We start from the raw sequence: 24,518 nt of genomic DNA, 5'->3' as shown, positions 1-24,518 counted from the left end.
TAACCACAGCAGAACCCTTTTTGGTGTTGTATAGAACCATTGGTTTAACTTAAGAACGTGGGTTTTAAATTGAAAAAGGCGAGGCATCTTTTTCATTGGCTATCTTTTTAAAAAATTAATAAATCAAAATGGCGAGTGAACGTTTCCATTGGCTAATTTCGCTGAAATAGCCGGTGCAGGCGGATGTGGAGCCCCCTCAGCGCCGCTCTCCCACAGCGAGCCCCCTCAGCGCGGTCTGCTCTCACCTGTACGCCAGAGTCATGCACTCGAACAGCCGTGTGAGTGTGGGGTCTATGCTGAGCCTCCTGGAGCTGAAGGGGCCGAAGCTGTACGTGTGGCAGCCCAGTTTGCTCACGGTGTCGAAGTCGTAATCCGCCGAGGCTCCGCTTCTCCGCCGCCGCGCCAGAGAGTCGCTGTGCGGCGAAGAGACCATGAAGTGTCCGCTGTGGATGACCTGCGCCCGGCCGGCGGGGCTCCAGCCAGTGTCGGCGCTCGCAGAACTGTCGTCATCCTGATCCGATTCGGACTCCGAGTCCGCGATTTGGGCCGGTTTCGCGGGGTTGGAGAACTTCTGCGGGATCCTCTCCACCTTCGCCATGGCGAGTTTGTGCTAACTTTGTGCTCTGCCCCTCAGAAACAGCCTAACCAGAGAGCCGTTTGGATAAGAACCACGCCTCGCGCCACTCAGCCTAGCTAACGTTCCAGTCCTAGTCAAGATTTCCCGCGCAGAGACGGGTTTATTTGTTAGCAAGTCCAGATATCTGGGGTTTTCTCGTAAAATGAGGTCAGTCTCCTTTTAGAAAAGTTGTAAAAGCTGCAGTGAATTATGTAACCCGTGGGCTGACCTCTGTCCCGGGTCAGTCGACTGGACTGTGACATCTGTTAAACTCACCACAGCAGGATCGGCTATTTTAGCATAGCTCAGTAGCACAGATCAATAGTATGACCGGAGGAAGATCAGTATTATGGAATGGAGTCTGTTCATATTTTATGAAAATAAGGAATCAGTGGTGTAAACAACACACACACACACACACACACACACACACACATATATATATATATATATATATATATATATATATATATATATATATATATATACATAATAATTAGTAATACTTCTAAAAAGTGTTACTAAAATGACAATCATTGTACATTAAATATAATATCAAGAACTTGTTTGCATGCCCGGATCATATCAGTATATACTTTGGCTGGATTCCATGTACCCTTTTCACTGAAATGTGACCAGTTGAGATAACCTTTCTATATAAAGATATTGGATAACTACCAGTTACCTACTGTAAACATGATTTCTCACCTGTTACTTTGTCTCACAGCTGCTGATTCCTGCAGTGGCCAGTGCTACTACTGTCCAGAGGACTTTTTGGACACAAGAGCAAAGTTAAGAGTAACACATAGAAAACACATACCATGTACACTTGTGTTGAATGTGGTCAAGTTCCATCCTGGACTTGTGAGACCTCCAAATTTGACCACCTCTGAACGTGGTTTGAGTGAATCAATCTTAATCTGGCTTTTCATGATGTCAGGTGAACTCTGAACATGGTCTGATCACTGGAAAACACATGTTGATGCAAGATGTAAGCAGCCTGTCTTTGATCTGAGCTGAGTTGGCATTGGTCAAAAACGGATGGTACGTGTGAGGCCTTCATATGAGTCCGTGTAGGTATGCACCAAAAATTTCATCTCTCACCAAGTACACCTTTTATTTGAACCCATCTTGCAGATGGCACATTGCCATAATGAGCCTTGTGAAACAGTTTCTTCTCTTTGGGCATCACAGAATGTGAAGAGGATTTCCACCGATTTTTCAAAATTTAAGAATGAGTGATTAAAATGTAAACACAGTCATTTAGTGCAGATTAATGTGAAACAGTTTCAGAAAAACTTACACTGATTTCTTTACAGCGGTGGTGACAGGAACCAGGGGTCACAATGTCTACCATATAAGTATTACAATTCAAAATGACCACTGAACCCACATGTTTCCTGAGTTTTTATATCTAATGTTAATAATGGTAAAATAGTGGCATATCGAAAAAAAAAGTTTTCTTTGGCTAGCCTTACAACATAGAGCAGTGTACAACTCCATTTTCAAAAAAGTTGGGACGCTGTGCAAAATGTGAATAAAAAGGAAATGCAATGATGTGCAAATCATTTAAACCCTATATTTCACTGAAAATAGTTAAAAGACAACAAATCAAATGTTGAAACAGAAATGTTATTGTTTTATGAAAATGATATGCCCATTTTGAATTTGATGCCAACATCACGTTTCAAAAAAGTTGGGACGGAGGCACGCTTACCGCTGTGTTTCATCACCTCTTCTTTTAACAACACTCTGTAAGCATTTGGGAACTGTGGAGACACGGCTGTAGGTTTGAAAGTAAATTGTTTTCCCGTTCTTGCTTATCATCTTAGCGCCTTATGTTGCCAAGCCATGTATATGTCGTTCAGCATTAGTGTAGCCTTCACAGATGTGCACGTCACCCATGCCATGTGCACTAATGAACATTGGCCTTTGAACTGTCCACTGATAACAAGCTGAGTGGTCTTTAGCCTGGAGGACACAGTGTCCATGATTTCCAAAAAGAATTTCAAATGTTGATTCGTTGGACCACAGGACATTTTTCCACTTCTGCTCAGTCCATTTCAAATTAGCTTGGGGCCCAGAGAAGGCGGTGGTGTTTCTGGATCCTGTTTATATATTAAGATTAAGTGACTCTTATTAGTCCCACAACGGGGAAATTTCACCTCCACATTTAACCCATCTGTGAAGTGAAACACCACATACACGCTAGTGAGAACACACACACTAGGGGGCAGTGAGCACACTTGCCCGGAGCGGTGGGCAGCCCAATCCGCAGCCCCCGGGGAGCAGTTGGGGGTTAGGTGTCTTGCTCAAGGACACCTCAGTCATGTGCTGTCGGCTCTGGGGATTTATGCTTTCTTCTTTGTGTTTTAGAGTTGTAACTAGCATTTTTGGATGCAGTGATTATTCTTGAATTGTTGTACTATTTGCTTATGCAGTCTTTCACAGAATGTTGAACCCCTCCCCATCTTTAGTTCTAAAAGACTCTGGGATGCTTTTTTAGACATAATCATGTTCATGACCTGTTGTCAACCAACTGTCAGGTGTTTTTTTAGCATTGCATAACTTTATCGGCCTTTTGTTGCCCCGTCCCAACTTTTTTGGAACGTGTTGTAAATTCAAGAGTTTTAAAAAAAACTATAAACTTTCACAGTTTCAACATTTCATATGTTGTCTTTGAACTATTTTCAATTAAATATAGGGTTTAAATGATTTGCACACAATTGCATTTTCTTTTTATTTACATTTTGCACAGCGTCCCAACTTTTTTGGAAATGGGTTGTATTTTAAATACACTCTATGCCAATTGTTTTTTTCATAAAAGTCAATAAACAATGTCTCAGGCATCAGGCAGTATAAGGTCACTGCTTCAATCCCCTAAGCTGACAGTACGTGACTGAAGTGCCCTTGAGCAAGGCATATAACCCCCAGCTGCTCCCTGGGCGCTGTGGATAGGGCTGCCCACTGCTCTGAGTAAGTGTGCTCACTGCCCCCTAGTGTGTGTGTTCACTAGTGTGCATATATGTGGGTGTTTCACTGCACGGATGGGTTAAATGCGAAGGCCTTATTCCTCTGTGTGCAAACCCAGTTGGCTAATGGTTCTGATTAATTTTAGATCAATGTTTCTGGAAGGTCTGCTTTCATCATTGTAAATGATTCTGGCTCATTAAGAAAAGGTCTCTGGCAGTAGTATGTCAAGATTATTTACTTAGTATCTTGAAATAATTACTTATTTTCTCAACATTTTGACTTAGTGCAGTGGTTATCAATCACTGTTCCTGAGACCCCACATTCTGTACATTTTTGAGTTTTATCTCATCTAACACTGATTTAGCTCATTAACAAACTCCATGTGCGCTAGGTCAGGTGTGTAGGTTAGGGAAAATGTGCAGAGCTTCGGGTCACTAGGACTGGAGCTGCGTCCTAAAATGCATACTACCATACTATAAATGCTGTACTAATTAAATGGACTTCTAATGGTGTTAGTAATTAATGGATTTCTAATGGTACTAGTTTTGATGTTCAACTTGGCATGGTAGATGTGGTTTTTGATGCAGCCTGGGGTTCGGACCCTCTGACTATCTCAGAATATACAACCCTGTTTTCAAAAAAATTGGGATGCTGTGCAAAATGTAAATAAAACCAGAATCCAATGATGTTCAAATCATTTAAAGCCTATGTTTAATTGAAATTTGACAACAAATCAAATGTTCAAACTGAGAATTTTTTTTTAAAAATTTTAAAAAATTGAAAAAATATGACTTAAAATTTTGACATATCTCAAATAATGACTTATTTTTGTGAACTTTGTACTTATTATCGCAAAATAATTTCAGTAAATATTTTTACTTAGTATGTCAAAACAATGGCTTGTTCTCTCAAACTTAGTACCTTAGAATAATGACTTTCCTGCTAGAAAAACCAGCATAGCTCTTCACCAGCAAAACCAGCATATGCCATATCTTGGATACTGGTTTTCTGGTCAGAAGCAATGAAGGTTATTAGGCTGATCATCCAAAATACGTTGTGCTAGTTAACCAGCATATACCATGCTGGATGACCAGCTTACACCTCACGAGACCAGCAAGAACCAGCATGCTAGTCTAATCTTTTTGTATCCCAGGGAGGTTATTACACCGACTGGACACTTCATTATGTTATTGTTTTAACATATATTGTATCTATACACATTGTCTACTTACCATATTGGTACACTTTGTAGTTCTACAGTTACAGACTGTGGTCCATCTATTTCTCTGCATACTTTCTTAGACCACTTTTACCTTCAATGGTCAGGACCCCCCACAAGATCACCACAGATCAGGTATTATTTGGGTGGCAGATCATTCTAAGCGCTACAGTAACACTGACATGGTGGCGTGTTAGTTTGTGTTGCGCTTGTGTAAGTGGATCAGACACAGCAGTGCTGCTGGAGTTTTTAAACGGAGAGTGCCCACTCACTGTCCACTCTATTAGACACAACTATCTTGTTAGACAGTAGCTCTTCTGTTGCTGCACAGATTACGTTGGTCATTCTTAAGTCCTTCATCAGTGGTCACAAGATATATGTTGGCTGGATATTTTTGGTTGGGGGACTGTTGGTTGTAGCCCAGCAGTGACAATGAGGTGTTTAAAAACTGAGGCAGTACTGCCGTTTCTGATCAACTCACACCAGCGCCCCAACCACCACCATGTCAGTGCCGCTGCAGTGCTGAGAAAGATCCACCAGCCATGTAATACCTGCTCTGTTGTGGTCCTGTGGGGGTCCTGGCGTTTGAAGAACTACAAAGTGCTCCTATATGGTAAATGGAGCTGATAAAATGGACCGAGTATAGAATCAGTGTATGTAGAAACAGTGACTTTTCAAATGTGTGACGTACTGTCTCAAGGTAATGACTTACCTTTCTGAAATCATTACCTGCTTTTTTTTTGACACAGTAAGTTTATTTCGAGATAGAAGAAGTAATAAGAACTACACTTCCCAGACGCCCAGGAACTACTTCCGTGTTGAGCGGTTCAAAAGTCGCTGATTGGCTGGGCGCCGCAGCAGAAGTCGAGGTGAAGGGGTTTGTTGTTGTCGTCGTCCTGAGTCTGAAGCGCCGTAGTAACAGTTTCCACCTTGTGCAGTATGGACGCGTTACAGAGGCACAGGTCTCTCTACAAGGGCACCACTCCACCATGGAAAGAGACATACAGAAAGGTAAAAGGCCATTTGTGACTGCGTGTGTAAGCAAATGGTATGGATAGCTTAGCATAACGGCCCGGCGGCGGCTAACTTCTCTAGCTAATGTTTGTTTGTTTGTTTGTGAGAGGTTTGGTCAGCACACTCAGAGACCTGAACACTTTAAAGCGTTTCCATTTGTGTTTTACGTTTCCGTGATGCTGAGATATGATCAGAGGTAGACGAACTACACAAACCATGTACTGGAGTTAAAGTAAATACCCAAGGTAAAATATTACTCCAGTAACCGTAGAAGTCCTTACTCTAGACCTCAGCTTGAGTAAAAGTACTAAAGTATTTCCCCTAAAATGGACTTAAGTATCGAAAGTAAAAGTACTAAAAGAGTAATTCTGGCTCTGATATCCTGTTATCATTTTTATAACAAGACTCGCTTCATGAACTCATTTCAGGTGAAAGTCCTCCAGCGTCTCTCTTGGAAAACCAGTCTTTTAATAGAACATCATTAATTAGTGACGCTGATCTCTATTAAAATGGTCATAAGCACAAAACACAGAAGGTAAACAGGTTCCATCAGGGAGAACCGAGTGGCTCTGAAATCACTTTTACACACAAGCAAAGTTTCAGTTTAAGATTACTTTGTAAATTAGTTACAAGTTGAATACAAACTTGCTTTAAACTCAGGATCACAAATAAGTTTTCCTTTATTATATTAATCTGTAGGCCTGTGTTCATAAACATAAACTAACCGAAACAATTTTACTATAAAATGAAAGTGTTTGTATGATTTCAGAAAAAAAAGAAATATGCCAGTCACGACTGCATGTGTGGACATATTTCTATATTGTGGTCTATTTACACAAAGTTAGGTTAGTTCATCATTTAGGTGACGTATGTGCTCCCAAATGTTTACTTTGCTGCACTGATGTTGAACCATGTGCTGCACTGGGTTGGTAGGACCAACAGGTCAAAACAAGCTCAGAACAAAGTGACCGCTGTGCCCTGATTGGTGCTATTGCTTTGCATTTCTTTTGTTTTGACATGTTACATTTTTATACACACAAAAATCAAAAGGAATGACAGATTTCTCAAAGTGTAATGGAGTAAAAAGTGAGATATTTGACTTTGAAATATAGTGGAGTGAAAGTAAACCGTTGCTCAAAATGGAAAAACATAGTAAAGTACAGATACATGAAAAAACTACTTAAGTACAGTAATGAATTACATTTACTTAGTTACTGTCCAGCACTGGATATGATGCTGATATTTAAGCTCAGTGCAGTGAACAAACATTTCTGAATTTGCAACACGTTTGGGTCCGTTACTGTAAAGTCAGTGTAGCACCAGATTCTATTGCTCTGATTATTAGACCGACTCTAAGATCTGTAGCTGCAGCTTCTCTCTCTCTCTCTCTCTCTCTCTCTCTCTCTCTCTCTCAGAGAGACCTGAACACTTTAAAGCGTTTCCATTTGTGTTTTACGTTTCTGTGATGCTGAGATATGATCAGAGGTGATCACCTATGATCTCTCTCTCTCCCCTCTCCTTCTCCCCCCCTTCTCTCTCTCTCTCTCTCTCTCTCTCTCTCTCTCTCTCTCTCTCTCTCTCTCTCTCTCTCAACAGATGAACGTATAAATAACACCCCTGTTCTTCACAGTCTTTAATTAGAATACATATGTAGTAAAACGGTCAGGGTGTCTTCTTACCCTTAGGACTGTTTCATAAGTCTTTGACTGTACAAATTGATGGGGTTTGTGAGTCTGGCGCAGTACATACCACGGCAAATAGACTGTCTGAAATGGGCAAGTTGTTTATAGTGCAGTTCTATCCAGGTGATCACAAATGAGTAGAACTTGCGCTACACCACTTTTTGATACCACTGCTGATACTGATCCAGTATATTTAAATTTAAAAAGTAGTTCGTCATGCCCACTCTGCTCAAACACTCTGCCTTACGCAAAGAAATATACGGCCATATCTGAAATAATGTCAGTACTGATAGATGATTTCTATAGGCATTGGATAGTCATTTTAATTGATACTTGATGACCACTTGTGTTCTGGAAGAATGCAGTGTTCTACAGCACACCATGTTAGCGGATTCATTTTAATGCATTGGCCCAGAATTCACATATTGATGGATTCCTGCTGTTCGTAATAAAGAGAGCTTAATTAAGTGCTATCTAAGGAGTAGCCAGTTAACAATAAACATTACTTCCCCAGCGGTGCGTGGAGAGACTGAAGAACAGTCGGTCCCGGTTACTTGAGAAGTACCGTCAGATGTCGGACTGCACTGGGGACTCTAAGAGCTCTCTGCTCGTCCAGGAGGTCATGGAGATGGAGTGGAATGCCTTACAGTCAGCCAATCAGTCGCTGCCTTCACTGTGGGGGAAAGATGGCATCAAAGACGTAGGAGAATTTTTTTTCTTCACCATTTACCATAAACAAGTTGCAATGTTGGGATGGAGGTCATGTAATTCTGTTTTTGATGCTACAGATGTACAGTGACATGCAGGAATATGATGAGCAGGCAATTTTAGAGGAAATTCAACAGGAGCTCATGTCTCAAGGTTGGTTGTCCATGATTTGTTTACGTTATGCCACATGATCTTTTTAAAAGACATTTGGAAAAGTGAACAGTGCATCATTTTTTTCCCCTCCATCTTGCCCATTAGAACGTTCTATCATAGAGGAATACCACAAAAGCCAGCAATACGAAGAACGGTATTTAAATGTAGTCGTGGATGGAATGGAAGAAGAAGGGAAGCTCATATGTCCTGTGTGTCACGTGTAAGTTCAAACTAATCACTTCATTCTACTGGCAATAATCTAAATAGATGCTAGTGTATTCTTTATTTAGCTTCTGCTTATGTTATGTTACAGGAATAACCTAACAGTGAACAGTCATTTTACATCATGTCCCTGTGGCCTTTATATCAACACTATGGTGAGTGAAAATAAACATGCACATATACACTTTATTGCCAAAAGTATTGTCACCCATGTAAATCATTGAATTCAGGTGTTCCAATCACTTCCATGGCCACAGGTGTACAAAAACAAGCATCTAGGCCTGCAGACTGCTTCTAGAATTAATACAACATTAGTGAAAGAATGGGTCGCTCTCAGGAGCTCAGTGAATTCCAGTGTGGTACCATGATAGGACGCCACCTGTGCAACAAGTCCAGTCGTGAAATTTCCTCACTACTAAATATTCCACAGTCAACTGTCAGTGGGATTATAAAAAGTGAAAGCAATTGGGAACGACAGCAACTCTGCTATAAAGTAGTAGGCCATGTAAAATGGACAAAGCGGTTCAGCGGATGCTGAGGCGCATAGTGCGCAGAGATCACCAACTTTCTGCAGAGTCAATCACTACAGACCTCCAAACTTCATGTGGCCTTCAGATTAGCTCAAGAACAGCGTAGAGAGCTTCATGGAATGGGTTTCCAAGACCAGGCAGCTGCATCAAAGCCTTACATAGCCAAGCGCAATGCAAAGTGTCGAATGCAGTGGTGTAAAGCGCCGCCACTGGACTCTAGATCAGTGGAGACAAGTTCTCTGGAGTGAAGAATCATGCTTTTCCTTCTGGCAATCTGATGGATGAGTCTGGGTTGCCAGGTGAACGGTACTTGTCTGACTGCATTGTGCCAGGTGTAAAGTTTGGTGGGATGGTGTGGGGTTGTTTTTCAGGAGTTGAGCTTGGCCCCTTAGTTCCAATGAAAGGAGCTCTTAATGCTTCAGCACCAAGAGATTTTGGACAATTTCATGTTCCCAACTTTGTGGGAACAGTTTGACTGCGCACCAGTGCACAAAGCAAGGTCCATAAAGAGATGGATGAGTTTGGTGTGGAAGAACTTAACTGGCCTGCACAGAGTCCTGACCTCAACCCAATAGAACACGGGATGAATTAGAGCGGAGACTGAGCCAGGCCTTCTCATCCAACATCTGTGTCTGACCTCACAAATATGCTTCTGGAAGTACAGTTAGAAATTCCCATAAACACACTCCTAAACCTTGTGGAAAGCCTTCCCAGAAGAGTTGAAGCTGTTATAGCTGCAATGGGTGGGCTGACATCATATTAAGCCCTATGGATTAAGAATAGAATGTAATTCAAGTTCATATCTGTGTGAAGGTAGACGAGCGAATACACTATGTTGCCAAAAGTATCTTGAGGTGCTTATTTATAGCAACTGAATTATGACTGGTATTTCTGTAAGACTTTACGGTCATTTCTGGAGCTGGAGCTGAAACGGACAATATGTGTTTAGCAGGTATTTCACTTGCACAGCACTCCGTATATCTGAACATTGTCGTTATTCCTGCAGGGTAGGAATATAACACCAGAAGTACTCCAGCGTCTGCTTGAGGCGAGGGTAACCGAACACATGGAAGACTGTCTCCAGAACCCCGTATTCTCAGTGGCCTCCAACATGGAGGGTTCTCCTAACCTTATGATAAGCTGCAAGGTAACGTCATAGGAAAAGGGGACAAATGGGTTTAAAAATTCTCCACACTAACAGATGTGTGAATCTCTCCATCCACACAAGAACGGCAAAACCGAGAATGCACGTTGCACAAAATATACAGCACAAAGCTAAAGCTGAGCTTTTCTAATATCACTGCTCCACTGTCTCTGAAATGCCCACACAGTCGTGATCAAGCAGAAGTTTTTCTGACTTTCTCACATGAATCAGGTACTTTATTTTTGTCCAAAGTTGATTTTTGTTAAGGTCCGTGCGCAGTCTTCCTCGCTATTAGAGCTTATTGGCCATCTACACATTACGCACTTAATTCCATAGTGATGTAAGATCATCATCCACCAGGATGCCAATGGACCCCCACAACAAGGCATTGGTTTCTGAACTGGTCACCTTTTTCACTACTCATGAGTTTTTCATGAGATTTTTTTTGTTTGCAGCTGAATTGAATCTATTAAAAAAAACTGAGTGCAGTACATTCTGATTCCTGAATAAAAAGTACAACTAAATAAAGCTGTAAACGCCCCCAAATTGCCAAACTCACAAACGACTGTCATCAGATGTGTTCACGGAGTTTTGCCTGCGCAGTACATGAAAATGGCAAGAACCATGCGCAAGTTAATGGCGTGATGTCAGTGTTTCCTTTTGCACATCTGCACAAAAATGCTGAAAATTGAGTTTTCTAAAAATCGCCACACTGGAGGGCATTTTTGAGAAGCCCCATTATCAGGGACCTAAAACACCATTTTCATGTGGACATCAGACCAAAACGCAGAGGAAAAACGTGCCACATTTTGAACAATGTCCTGGACACAAAGAATGTTTATGGGGAGACGCTGAAACTGCTTATTGACTTCAAATGATCTGTGGTAATCGACCATACGGTAAAGATGCAACAGCGGAAGACTAGGTTGAAGAACACTGGAGTACTCCTTTTGAATACAAGATTTTGTATTATTTTGTAATATTGTAATATAATGTTATCTAAATGCAGTGCATTAACTGCATATCTCTTTTCTACAGGCGTGTGATTACCTCTCTGTCGTCCTGTGACCATCTTCTGTGCAACAATGAGGATTATGGGAGTTGAAGTCCTGTAACCATGGGAGTTATTTCTCTCTAAATATTTTAATTTTATTTCTGTGAAATAATAAAGCTATGTTAGTCATTTAACTTTTAAACACTTGCTTTAACAGTATGGTATTTATGCAGGGGTGTAGCTCTTGCTGCTACTTAGGTCAAGGTTGCTCTGAGCAATAGGAAAGTGAGTTATTCTGTACAGTTAGTACAAATATAATAATGCGTATCACATAGTGACTCAGAATTCTTAAGATTAATAGATTTAAAAAAAAAAAAAGTGTTTTAAGCCAAAAAAGTTTCTCAGAGTATCTCAAAACCATTGCAGTTAACGTTGGTAAAGGAGGAGTGGCATGTTGGGTGCAAATGGAACTAAATTCTGCAGGAAGGATTTTGAGGAGGAGGGTTGGTGACCATGGATTATAGCTTTCCAAAGGGGCCATACATTGAGTCACTGAACATGCAGCCTAAGCCAGAGTTTTTCAACTCTAGGGTTTTTTTTTACAGAAACTTCCATTCTTACTGACTTCTTATTTTTTGTCTTCAGATTTGACCAAGATAAGATTTTTCTCAATTTTGTATTATAGACTCAAATCTTATCTTGATGTAGGAATCTTGCATCTTATCTCAAGTTAGGAAATCTGAACCTGTTCGATCGAGGTCGACGATCAACGGTCATGTCTGTTACCTAGCAACGGTGACCATAGGTAACTTAATCAAAATAGTAGTTAGCTAGACAGATCGCTAACTTTACTGTTACTGATGTTAAAACGGGTCAAACAAAACTAATTTGTATACAAGCCTGCTGTAACATCGAAATGTAACAACCATGTAAGTAGAGTATTGTGAGCGCTATGGGCTGTTTAGTCAGCTAAAGCGCTCGGGAAACTGACTAAGCTAAGCTAACATTATTCCTCCGTATAAACACACCTTCAGCTCTTTCTCTTCATTTTTCACCAGTCTCTAATGTTTTATCTGAGTAACGCATGAAGGTAATGGTGTCTAGCATTTCTAAAACGCAAAAGTCAAAGCAATGTTTTCAGTGCAGATAAAAGTAGGTTAATGTCGTTGTGCAAGCTATAATGAAATGTGCTGCCTGTATAAACCAATAGAAACCAGTTAACACACCTCTGGGGGTTTTAAAGATAGGACAAAATTTAGGAAAATTTAGGATGTTTCTGCAATTTTTTTTTTATGTATCAGGAGTTAATGGATAAGATTATGAACTTAAGAACTGTTCTGTAATAGCGTTGATCATGGTGACTAAGCAGATAAGATTTCAGAGTTAAGAAGTTTCTGTAATACAGCCTCTAATCTTTAATCTAGTTTCCTCTCCTAGATTTTATATCACTGAGTAGTGACCTGGTGTCATATCCTCCAGTGACTAGAAAATCCAGGGCCGGATTGGATTCAATACTAACTATGGAACCTCCCCTCATTATCACGTTTCTTAAATCCTTTGACCCTTGCAGATTCAACACAATGACTTGTGGCTCATAGAATGTAGGTCCAAAGTTTGCAATTCCAGGAATTTGAGTTTGGGAAACTGAAGAACAGTAGAGCTGGGAGTGTTCAGTTTTATCTGCAAAACAGCAGGTTTTCGCTGCGCTCAAGCAGGAGCAACTCCATTTAAGTAGCTGGTCTTTTGTGCTTCTGCTTTATTGGCAAGAAAACCTGCAGGGCCTTTTTGTGTACAAGATTGGAGTTGCAGTAGAGCAACAGTTTAAATGGATGGGTCTTGAAGAGGATAATATTGGTGTACAGTCTGTGCAGGTGTTTTGTTCCAGTAGGGTTACACAGCCAACTCAAAAGCAGTCCAACTGATTTCATTCGAAAAGCAATCAATACACTTGTAGGACTGATTTATATTTATTTTTTGAATGCCACCATCCATGTCAGAATGATACAATCATCTTTTCTTTAACAATTCCTAATATTAAACTTTCATTTTAACTGGTTACAGGATGACACTGTTTTGAGGACATTTGACAGTTGGACTACATTTAACCAGTAAAGGGCAATTCACCAGTCTAGGACTAGAGGCTTTAATGATGTCCAAGACATCTTGAGTTTTGTTTCCAGTCCTTAAATGTCAATATCTTTAAACCAACTGAGCTGGTTTATACACCTCAACATTCACAATGTATGCTATGCTTAATTTATTTCAAAATAAAATAAAGTATAAAACATGTTTGCTTTTGTTGTTGTCCTTTAGTATTTCAAATAAGCTGAAAGAACAGTAGAAGTGGAGACTGTGCAAAACTATGAACATCAGTGGCATTTGATGAAGCTATTGAGGTCCTCCAGGAACTTGATGTATTCTTGATGCTCCAATGCCGTGCTAAGCTCAACCAGCTCATCTGCAAAAGTGTTGTCAACACCCCGGTCACCCAGGAAGTCCATCAAATGGTCGTACAGTGCCTGTGGAGATGCATTAACACAGTTACATGCATTTTGATGCTTAGAAATACAAAATCCAGGTTCAAATTATACTTCTACTCTAGTCTATGTTTTCCCTGAGTTCCATTTTAGCCAGTCAGATTAAGTTCATTTTTGTATTCATTTCCATTGAATTCTGTTGGCCCAAAAAGAGAAGAACAGAACTTCACCTTGCTTAGAGATGCTAAGAAGTACCACTGCAGTTCTGGATGTTGCTCAATACTTACAGTACTTGGGCTAATGCTGCTAGCAAATACTAGAAGTCAATAGTCACCCAATTACACCCCCCAAAGTTCTCAACCTGCACAAATCACAGCCAATCACACTTGATTTAGGTCACTCAAACTTGTCAGTGTGGTTTAGGATACAGCAAGACTGTCAGCTATAAAAATAAATAAATAAATAAAACTTAATGTAGCTTATTGCAGCAGCCAGCTAGTTTAGACAAGGCCTGTGTGCCCAATCACAACTCACAGCAGGTCAATACTCAGCCTTAAACCACACTGAAATCTATGTGACCTTACCGTAAACCTGGACGCACAATAAGAAGTTTAGGGGATTTTTACACAAACCGTTTTGATGTCTATCTACTGTGCGTTAGCAACTTTAGCCTTGTGGCTCCAGTTTCAAAATAAAGAAATAAAGTTTGCACACCAAACATGTTTTGGCTGATCAACATCGGAGTTAAATGGAAAATCACTGCCGAACCATTCTTTTAAGCTGATAGGCCACTTTAATGCAACAATGACTCAAACAGACATAAAAGTAACAATACTCTTCCTTTACTATAGGTTTATTCTACTCTAGTCACCTCTGAATGAACAAACAGCAGCAATTGTAACCAATTCATACTTTTTTTTTCCCCCCAAGTTTCTACTAGGTTTCCATGTGGTACTTCATCTCCACCTCATAGTGTAGCAGAATTATCAACTTGGATGGATTTCGCTCTGAATAGCCAACTATAGTTTAGTTTTAAAGATGTTACACTATTTTAGATGCTTTTCAAATTTACACATCAGATTACATGCAAAATGAGTTATAATCTCACACATAACTCCGGCTCTTACCCAGTCCAGAGAGTCTGTATTGAGTGTGTAGCTGGTCTCTTTCCAGTCTGCATCTCCTTCAGGCTGAAAACTCACTTCCCGGATGGCAAAGATATCACTCTCCTCTTCCCCTTCGCCATGACCAATCTGCTCAGAGACAAACATCTTTGGATGTAATATCCAATATATGGGCATTAAAGCAGTTCAGGCTGACAAGCTTTCAGGTTACCACTGACTGAACACCATGTGTTAACCTACCCCACTGAAATAAGACAGCATGGTATATTCATTCAAAGTGCTTGTTCTATGGTGCTGCGTCAAAGACTAACAAAAAACAGATTCTTGGTAGTTCAAGCGACTTACCTCATCTTCTGGAAAATGACAGTCAAACACCAGGGAATTTTTCGCCCCCTGTTTTGTAACTTCAATGACAAAGTTAGGTGTGGAGACAAGGTCAGGCTGAAAAACAAAGAAAGCCAAACGTCAAACAAGCCAGTTAGTATCCTTAGAGAATTAACAGGCTACTGACTGCTGATGAGGCTGTAGATCTATCATAAGGCACAAATAACTAAAGGTGCTGTAGCTGGTACATCAGACAGATCCAAATCTTCTTAGCTGAGTCACATCTAAATTCAGTCTAGAGCGACAGACCAGAAAGAAATTTCACAAAACCCAATTTCTCATTTATCCCAACGACTTAAAAGAGAGCTTCAATGATGTTTCAAAACATCTGCATAATTAATATCAATATGTAACTCTTCCTAACTCACTCCATTGCTACACTGCCTTCAGTGGCTTAAATTTAAAACTCTGATGCCTGCCTACAAAGCCAAAAATGGGCCACCTTCTCCTAAAGGAAGGTGGTCAATACTTGATCTGTATCTACTGGCTAGAATACATTTGCTCAGTGGACAACACAGCACTTCTGCGAGTTTCTTTGTATAAAAACTGGAGAAGTAAAGAAAGTAATTCATTATGAGTTGATGCAAAATTCTTCACTCTACAGACACTGAATAACAATTGCTGAATAACAGTTGTTCAGGACAGTGATGTAATGTCCCATCCACAAACTGGCCAAGAATAAATTGCCCAATGCCTGACATTTTATGATATTTTTGAGGTAATATTTGGCCTAAACCATTCAAAGACAAAGTAATCCACAAAAAAAGGTTAAATGAGAAAAAAGTTAATTCCTAATATCATAAACAACTAAGACACATCTGTTTACTATTAGATAGTAAATAAAATAAACGTCTGATCTGTAGACATTGCATCCGTAGGTTCCTATCACCACCACTGTATATTAGAGAGTACATTTCTCTACAATTAATTTCCCATCAAACCACTCCGAATGACTTTGTTTATATCTCAACTGAATTACTCGAACTTTAAAAACAAATCAGTGGAATTCCCCTTAAAGCCAAAAGTGTGGACTGCCTAGTAGTCCTCATTTTTGGCTTTAAGGGGAAGGGGAAGACCCTTAGCCTTCTTCTATTGGGATGGCAAGACTTTTGGACTTGGGTTATGTGATGTGAAATACCCTCCAGACATCTTCCGATCTGTCACAACCCATTTCCTGAAACATTTCTAGCAATAAAACGTATTTATGCAACTTAACACTTCAGCAACAAGCTGCACCAGTTTTACAACTATGGGCACATTAAGCTGAAACATATAATTTAAATTATGCCCACGCATTACTAAATCAAAACAAGCTGCACTACATGTTGTGCTAATGAAAACTCCACCAGGTGTGTGTTACAACATCCAGGACTTTCCTGCCATCAGTGAGGGACTTTACCTCATTGTCTTCTGCTTTCTGACCCTGCTCTGGCTCCTCCTCCATGGTTGGGGGAATACTGTTGTTAATGTTGAATGTGACCGTCACCCTGTAAAAGAGAAACTAAAGGCTTATTTTCAGTCTCAACCCATCGGCTACGTGACTATTGATGCCCCAACATCAGATGAGGTTTTAGAGTTGCTTTATGAATGTATATTAAAATCTTACTTCTCTCCAGAGATAAAGCGAACAAGTTTGGCTTCCGTGCCGTTCAGTTCGAGCTCCCATCCTCCCGACATTTTGGGGAGGGTCTTGCTTTTCTGGATCTTCCTCTCCTCCTTAATTTCATCTGTGAGAAATTCTGTGAAGGCTTTGTCACCTGGAAGACAACAGCAAGAAAAGAGTTACCCAAAACATGTTTGGGGGATCAATCAGACAAAAAAAAAAAAAAAAAAAAAAAAAAAAAAAAAACTTAGAGAAGCACAGGCTTCTCGATCTGGCTAATGCTGGCCATTCGAGTGCCTGGGGGGGTCCAACAGTTCTCTGACTTTCATTAGTCATTCAAGGTCACATTCAGGATGTGAATGAACAGTATGTGACCTAAAATGAACGTGGGCTCTGTTACACACGCAGATACGTTTCTTTCCATTTAATATATTTAATGAACTGCACTATGCCAAGAACTAGCTATACTGTATATATAAACACCTAAAATTATGGCATTAACTTAACCTTACATGACACATGTAACAACTCCAGCCAATTAATATGTGGTACAGGTGGGTGATATGGAAAAAAACTAATATTGTGATTCTTCAAGATTTTTTTTATTATATATGAGGTCATATTTATCATTTTAGGCATCTGATCAGTTGAAACTGAAAAACCAGTGGTGTTACACTTAAAATACTAACAGAAAAGCGTATATCATGATCTTTAGTCAATATTTGACACACTATGGTGCACTAAATCCAGGTAAACATGATTTTGCTCCCTTTATAATGAAACGGGTCAGTGCTCTGTTAATACTGAGGGCACCCACGATATACTCAGAAAATTGTACTGTGACATAATTAACCACGATACTGATACCTACTAACATACTGTCCAGCCCTAGCATGAGGTTAAAATTCTACATTAACAGAATTATTTAACATTAACTCGGAGCTAACGAAACCGCCAACTAGCTAAGCTAACTGGCTCCGGCTCCAAACTACTAAGCCGGTTAACGGCCGACACAAGACGGTACACAAGCGGCTTATTTCCCCTTTACCTTCTGTGTGGAGACCCCCGCAGCCGCAGGGCACTGAAGGAAGGACTCTCTTGGTGGTTAAGATCTTCGGCCTGGAGCCCGAAGTTGCGCCGTTGCTGCTGCACAGCATCCAGATGGAGCGAGTAAACGGGCGAGTGGAAGCCGAGCTGGGAGCGCACAGAGCCGGACCAACCAGCGCCTCAGCGGCGCGGGCGGGGGCCTTGGTGGAAAGGCGAGCGGCGACGCTGACCGCACGGCTTAAGGACTTCAGCATGGCTGCCTGTTCTACAGCGAGGCGCAGGGACGGGACAGCCTGGACACACGTGGGGAAGGACACGGGGACCGCGGACCTGGCGAAGCCAGACACCTTATAGAAAACACAACCGGAGTTCCGCTTCTGAACCGTCTGCGTAAAAGTCCCTCATGATTTCATCACTCGGCCTAGTTGGGTTTAAAAGCAGTTTAATTTTCTCATTCTTTCTTTATTTTTGTTAGTGACCAAATATGATTATCTTCGACATCTTAAAAAAATATCATATAAATCAGTGGTAATGTAAAGGAATGAACAACTGCATGTATACTCGCCCGAATGTCTTCCTCTCAGCTGTTATTCGGGCAGCTGATGTAACTGAAGACGTAAAGACTGCAAGGGTCTCAAATGTAGACAGGGTACCTGTTGTGTTTCAAGACCGTGAAGGAGTAAAAGGCTTTTATACTTAAATAATAGGCGAATAGTTTCTCCATTTTCACTTAATGTTCTCAACTGTACGTGTCTATTAAAAACTAGATCTTTTATTTTAAAAATAATTCTTTCAATTATATAAAATCTCCTTTTAACAAAATGTTTTTAAGTCAAGCTTTTATTTTGAAATGCATTTTCTAGTCCCGGTATTGGGGCTGGCTTCGCAGTGCACGCTCCGACCTGTGTGTTGGGATCAGCGAGCTGAGTGTGAGGATAAAGGTTTAAAAGTCTGAATTTAAGCGCACGACTTCGTCTAAGTTCACTTCGTTCCCTTTTTGAGAGGTAGGTGAAAACACGGTGTCATCAGGGGCTACAGTCACCACGTAAATATGTGACATTTAGGTAAAACAGTTCTATGTTTTTGGCTACACGAGGCTGAAACTGGCTTTCTTTACCGGTTACTTGTTATATTTTCCGTTCCACCTTAAATGGTGCCCATACAGGCAGTAACTGCGGCCCCGTTTAAGGTGGAACAGAAAACATAACAAGTAACCGGTAAAGAAAGCCAGTTTCAGCCTCGTGTAGCCAGAAACGTGGGACTGTAAACTCTTGCCTGCAGTGTTTGTCTATTTTGAGGCTCTTCTTCATGTCTGTGTTTTAGAAACGTGCTCGCCCCCTGCAGCCATGCAGCTGTGCGGAGTTTGCAGTGAACAAATTCCTAAATACAGATGCCCAACATGCCGAATACGATAGTAAGTACAGATGACTAGGCGATGAAGCTCAATCCTAGTTAGTGTATTACTCTATTGAATGATAACGTTAATGATGCTTCACACCAAAGTGAACTGCTGTACACACACACACACATATATATATATATATATATATATATATATATATATATATATATATATATATATATATATATATAGAGGGTGAGTCAAAAGCCACAGGACAGGTTTTATTTTATTTTCTTATCGACATTTATCTCTGGGGTCATCTCAAACAAATTATGTATGCTGAGAAAATCTGCAACAAACACCACCGTCAGCACCACATCATGGAGGCCTGTGACAGCATTTCTCCAGAGATTCTCATGCGGGTTCATAACGCTTGGATCCTGCGCCCTCAGCTCTGTGTTCAGCACCAGGGACAGCACAGTGAACACGTCAAATAGCTGTGCATCACAGGCAACGTTCCCAGTTGTTATTGCAACTTTCTGTTGATCTCTTGTGGTTCAAAAGTTGTATTGCAAATCTGATTGCAGCAATCGATTTCCGAGACAATTATGGTCTTCTTTGCTCTGCTACATGACCACCTTCCCATTGGAAAAACCTGCCCTTGATCCAATAAGGTGGCTTTCAAGATGGCGGCTATGGTCTGGGCATAGCTTAAAAGATAGGCTCCCTCACCCATTACTTACTGGGGTGTTGGGATCTGTCATTTTCCCTTTCGTTTCTGAAATAAAACGGTGTCCTGTGACTTTTGACTCACCCTGTGTGTGTGTGTGTGTGTGTGTGTGTGTGTGTGTGTGTGTGTGTGTGTGTATTCACACACGCACACACATTCTGGATTCTGGTTCCATTGGCTTACATTAAAAGTATACAGAAGGAAAAGCAAAGTTACCATTTTGGAGATACAATGTTTTCTTCTGGCAACAGTGTTATATCAATATCACAGTGTGTCTGACATGGTGTACCAGTATAGACAATATACCACACAGTTTTATCATGGATAAAATTAATTTCTCTCACTCTCAACATATCATTTGTGTTTCTGTCCATATATGAAGAAACTACAAAGACAACCTGTTTTGAAGTCATTGGTTTTTGTGATGTTACAAAAAATCAGCATGTTTACATAAATCTGCCTATTAGCCTACAGAAGTTTAGTCCCACCCACTCACCCTGAGGTTATGAATGGTCTTTTAACCTTAACTGCTTTTTGCATGAGGCACAATGCAGGGGGTCCAATCAGAACAAGGTTATTTTATCTAAAGACACAGTAATAAAAAAGGGTCCATCCACAGCACATACTCCGTCAATCTGAAGAACCCTTTAACGATGCAGAGAGCCCTTTAATCATGTAAGGGGTTCTTTCAGTGTCCTTGGTTCTATATAGACCCATTTTCTCTTTACTAAAGAACCCTTGAAGAACCATCAATTTTAACTGTGTTGGCTGTTTAATATCATTCTAGCCACTTTCTTTGAATGTAAACAGTAATGTTTGGTTTCTGTTTGGTCATAGTTGTTCATTGGGTTGCTTTAAGAAACACAAAAGTGAAGGTAAGTCATTTTACTTTTTTATTTTTATTATTATTATTATTATTATTATTATTTAATATTACATCTTTGTTTTTAAGTGTCTGATTGTCAACTCTCTGTTTAGCCTTTCTAGTATATTTGAGTTAGTCCGCTAACCCATAGCATCTCCCAGGCTTAACGGTGATGGAAAAACATCACCTCTTTGTTATGTAGATTCATGCGAGCAGGTGAAAGAATGTGCAGCTCCGGTCACCACACCACTTCCAGATGCCTGTCAGAGCAGTGGTGAGTTTTTACCTTACACTACATGTCCAAGAGTATTTAGAGCCCCTTAGAATTTAACAAGTTTAGCTACTTTAACAATCTCCCATTGTTAATACTGGCATTCAGTACATACACATCTTGCATAATCTTGTAGTTCCAGGCAGAAGCCATGCTTAGCTCCAGCCCAAGTTCTCAAAGTTCTCTCCCCTCTCTCAATCAGCCTCCCCTCAAACTACAACCATAAGTTGAAAGCATGAGCAGAACTCACAGAAGTTGTGGAATAATGACATTTTGGAGGAAAGACCATGTCTGAGACCCCTACTTTTTAATTTAACACCCTATAAATTCCCATCTCTATCTTCTGTTTCTGGTTATGATGTTTCAGTGATCTCCAGCGCCCCCTCTCTTCCCTGTTCCTCAGTCCTAGGTCAGTTCTATCACAGTTATAAGGAGGGGTCCAACCTTCTGGCTCTAAGCAGAAGCTGTTCAGAACTCTAGCCTAGTTCTCGAAGTTTTCTCCCCTCCCTTAGTCTTCTTTCCTGCCACCAAAGGCACAGCCTGAGCTCACAGACTCTTTAATGAACCACTTGATTTTAAACACATTGGATACAAACTTTTGCACTGGTGTGATTTCAGCTGACCAGCCCTGGACTGTGGATGATCTCCTGGATGAGGGCAGCGAGTCAGACAGAGTTCCCCTGGAGAAACTTCGGCAATTAGGTATCGCAGTTTTGTGTGTTCATTAAATGATGGTTTGTCATTGATACATACCTGTTAACTGTCAGATAGTATATAAGATCATGACGGGCATCTCTATCATGTTAGTAAAAGCAATAAGCCACGAGTTGAGGATAACGAGTGTTCTGATACAATGTGTTGTAAATTGGTTTTGATAATTATTTTAAACCACTTGTTAATGGAGTTTAATCACTGTAATGCACATAAGCTGTAACAAACTATGACATGGTAAAAGGCACCAATCTCCAATAAGTCATTTATTTCCATTATTTATGATGGCTGTAAACAATTCTTCCACCAGTTCTTCTAATAGTATTCTAGGGTTGCTAAGCAACACCACAGTTAAACAGTGCTACATGAACATCAGTGATTTTTAATAATTTGGCTCTGCATACAGATTTCAGTTTGTGTGTATGTGTGATCGTAAGTGTACATACTGAGCATTTGATAGCAGCTTTGATCATAGCTCAGGCAAATTTTAAAATTGTTTTGTAAGATGCTCTTCAGCACACGAGAACAAGGATTTCTTAGTTCTGCACCATCATTACATAAAGTGCTATTTTTGTCATTGACTGTGTTGATGCAGGGGAATCGGAGGCCCTTATGACTGTGCTGCAGAACCCCCACCTCAGGGAGCTGCTGAGGACAGTGGATTCTGCTGAGGACAAAGCAAAGGCCATGAAGAAGGCCATGAAGGAGCCGCTGTTTGTGGAGTTTGCTGACCAGTGCATGAAAATTATTGAACCAGCAGAAGAAGGAAATGAAGAAGCATACTGAACTGATGAACCTTAACCAGACCAGTGCTCCTAAGAAAAAGCATGGCTGGCATTATGTGTGTGTGTGTGTGTGTGTGTGTGTGTGTGTGTGTATATATATATATATATATATATATATATGTGTGTGTGTGTGTGTGTGTGTGTGTGTGTGTGTGTGTGTGTGTGTGTGTGTGTGCGCGCGCACGCATGACTATGATGAATTGTTTTGGCTCACCTGAAGAACATGGACTATATTTCCATTCTAGGCCTGGCTTGGGTGCTTTACAGTTTAATAAGGTGTGAACTGTGCCAATTCAAGACTTCATTTACAAGTGTGACACAATATAGGCTCATGTTTTCTAATATAACTATTTTTTCTCTCAAATAAAATGACATTTTGTATGATAGAGAACTTCACTTGATTTATACAGAGTAACCTGTAAAAGTAAATGAATCAATATCTTGAGTTTATAAAATAGATTTATTTATTTTTTTAGCATCATCTTTAACATTTTGTGTTCATACTTCCTGTTTTTTGACATACAATACTTATCCAATGTCCAGAATAATTTTCTAATGCAACATAGCACTGCATATTTAATTTATAAGCAATGATTGTTGTCTAGGCCAAAAAACAGCACATAAATGGTTAGAATAGTCAACATTGTGGCAGCTGTAGCAAAAGTAAGTATAGTTGCTTTGTAAAAACACTGAGATTTGGTCTGTTTTGATGTATGACCTTGTCATATTTGGCCTTGAATGCCCTGAGCATTATATAATTTACTCAAAAGTGATAGCCAACATTGGACTTAAGCATTTCCACAGTAATGTCCAAACAGTATCCTGAATACACAGACTTGTAGAGTATCATAAAACGTTACAATATGTCAAGCACTCATAAGCAAGTTCCCAATAATTCAGCAGCATGAGATCACTCAAAGTACTTGAACACTGTTCCAATAACTTAGTGTTGTGATTCCAGATGAAGGAAAAGTGGAGTAAAAATGTAAAGCACATACAAAAGATGATTTCGGTCTAGTTTGGCAAGAGACAAAGAAATACTACACTTCCCCGTAAAAGTAGTGTGACATTTGTCTGTGCAATAAGCCTTAAAGAAAAGTATAAAAGGGTATAAATCAAGTACACAGTACTAAACAGTGCAGATACATTCCAGTCAATGCCATATTTTCCCTTTTCTGAGTTACAGCGTGTCATAAATACGAGTAATACTTGGCAGTTCTACAAAATCAAATACAGGTGGTTTATAAATCAATCAATGGCAGGCCTTGCATTTATTAAGTTTAGTTTATCAAGTAAGATTTAAATGACTAGGCTTAACGTACCTCAAACTAAGCCATGTTAGTCCCAGTCAGAGCTGTGGATCTATCAACAGCAATTTCTACCAATTAAGCAGACTTTCTAAAGACACTGATTACACAGGTATAAAACCAAAGTGTGTAGTAGGTATAATCTCTGAATAAATATATATTATATATAAAAAGCCCACAGTACATTGCTGCCTTAACATTGCATTAAGAACCAAAGGCACCCCATGCATGACCAACCTGAATATATACAGCATTCAATTATATTCCATTAAGGCAGCTTCATGAATCACCTCTTTGTGCTTTGTCTTTCAATCTTATGTGTGCTTTTAAAGGTGCAGTGATTGGATTAAAGCTTGCTTGGGTAGTGCTGAGGTGAGTGGTGAGGACAAGTGTTTACGCAATTAGGTTTTCTCCAGCAGAATCTGGTTGAAACCCGTCACTCCATCTGCATTTTGTCCTGGGTGCATGTCGGCGTAGCGCAGGGGGGACCGCCGCAAATGGAGCTTCACAGAACCCTGAGAACAGTACAAACACAGTCAGGCACAACTCACTGAAAACCAAGGGGAGTAATACCTACCGCTAGGTTAAAGAGGATTTCAGAGACATAAATATAAAAC

The 24,518-nt window shown here is 40.2% G+C and overlaps 5 protein-coding genes across 6 annotated transcripts in view; 2 read left to right on the top strand and 3 right to left on the bottom strand.

The window, feature by feature from the left end:
- The window catches only part of LOC108437649 (carbohydrate-responsive element-binding protein), a 38,461-nt gene extending 37,597 nt beyond the window's left edge, over positions 1–864 (bottom strand). Inside the window, exon 1 of one of the 2 annotated variants that reach the window (XM_017714879.2) lies at positions 246–864. In XM_017714879.2, the coding sequence (XP_017570368.1) occupies positions 246–598 (353 nt within the window). In that variant the 5' untranslated portion in view covers positions 599–864. The remainder of the gene's footprint in view (positions 1–245) is intronic. The other variant, XM_017714878.2, reaches the window with a different exon arrangement.
- Positions 865–5,592: 4,728 nt separating this feature from the next.
- Positions 5,593–11,685, top strand: rpain (RPA interacting protein). Its single transcript, XM_017714883.2, has 7 exons — positions 5,593–5,819; positions 8,019–8,204; positions 8,293–8,365; positions 8,471–8,585; positions 8,679–8,742; positions 10,124–10,264; positions 11,300–11,685. The coding sequence occupies exons 1-7, from the start codon at positions 5,748–5,750 to the stop codon at positions 11,327–11,329; spliced, it is 681 nt and encodes a 226-aa protein (XP_017570372.1). The 5' UTR covers positions 5,593–5,747; the 3' UTR covers positions 11,330–11,685.
- Positions 11,686–13,206: 1,521 nt separating this feature from the next.
- Positions 13,207–18,240, bottom strand: LOC108437650 (complement component 1, q subcomponent binding protein). The gene is made up of 6 exons (XM_017714882.2): positions 17,892–18,240; positions 16,847–16,997; positions 16,640–16,727; positions 15,202–15,297; positions 14,860–14,985; positions 13,207–13,774 (listed from the first exon to the last, which is right to left on the bottom strand). Exons 1-6 carry the CDS (start codon positions 18,142–18,144, stop codon positions 13,625–13,627), a joined length of 864 nt encoding a protein of 287 aa, XP_017570371.1. The 5' UTR covers positions 18,145–18,240; the 3' UTR covers positions 13,207–13,624.
- A 527-nt stretch (positions 18,241–18,767) lies between these two features.
- Positions 18,768–22,980, top strand: znhit3 (zinc finger, HIT-type containing 3). Its single transcript, XM_017714903.2, has 6 exons — positions 18,768–18,894; positions 19,214–19,304; positions 20,800–20,837; positions 21,030–21,101; positions 21,717–21,800; positions 22,405–22,980. Exons 2-6 carry the CDS (start codon positions 19,237–19,239, stop codon positions 22,593–22,595), a joined length of 453 nt encoding a protein of 150 aa, XP_017570392.1. The 5' UTR covers positions 18,768–18,894; positions 19,214–19,236; the 3' UTR covers positions 22,596–22,980.
- Positions 22,981–23,035: 55 nt separating this feature from the next.
- LOC108437647 (unconventional myosin-XIX) overlaps positions 23,036–24,518 on the bottom strand; it is a 31,481-nt gene continuing 29,998 nt past the window's right edge. The window contains exon 23 of the mRNA XM_017714874.2: positions 23,036–24,416. Coding sequence (XP_017570363.1) covers positions 24,303–24,416 — 114 coding nt within the window. The 3' untranslated portion in view covers positions 23,036–24,302. The remainder of the gene's footprint in view (positions 24,417–24,518) is intronic.

Source organism: Pygocentrus nattereri, chromosome 23 (assembly GCF_015220715.1).
Source record: "Pygocentrus nattereri isolate fPygNat1 chromosome 23, fPygNat1.pri, whole genome shotgun sequence".
Lineage (NCBI taxonomy): Eukaryota > Metazoa > Chordata > Actinopteri > Characiformes > Serrasalmidae > Pygocentrus > Pygocentrus nattereri.
The sequence above is the reverse complement of the archived record's forward strand: the minus strand, read 5'-3'. Positions and strand labels throughout refer to the sequence as shown.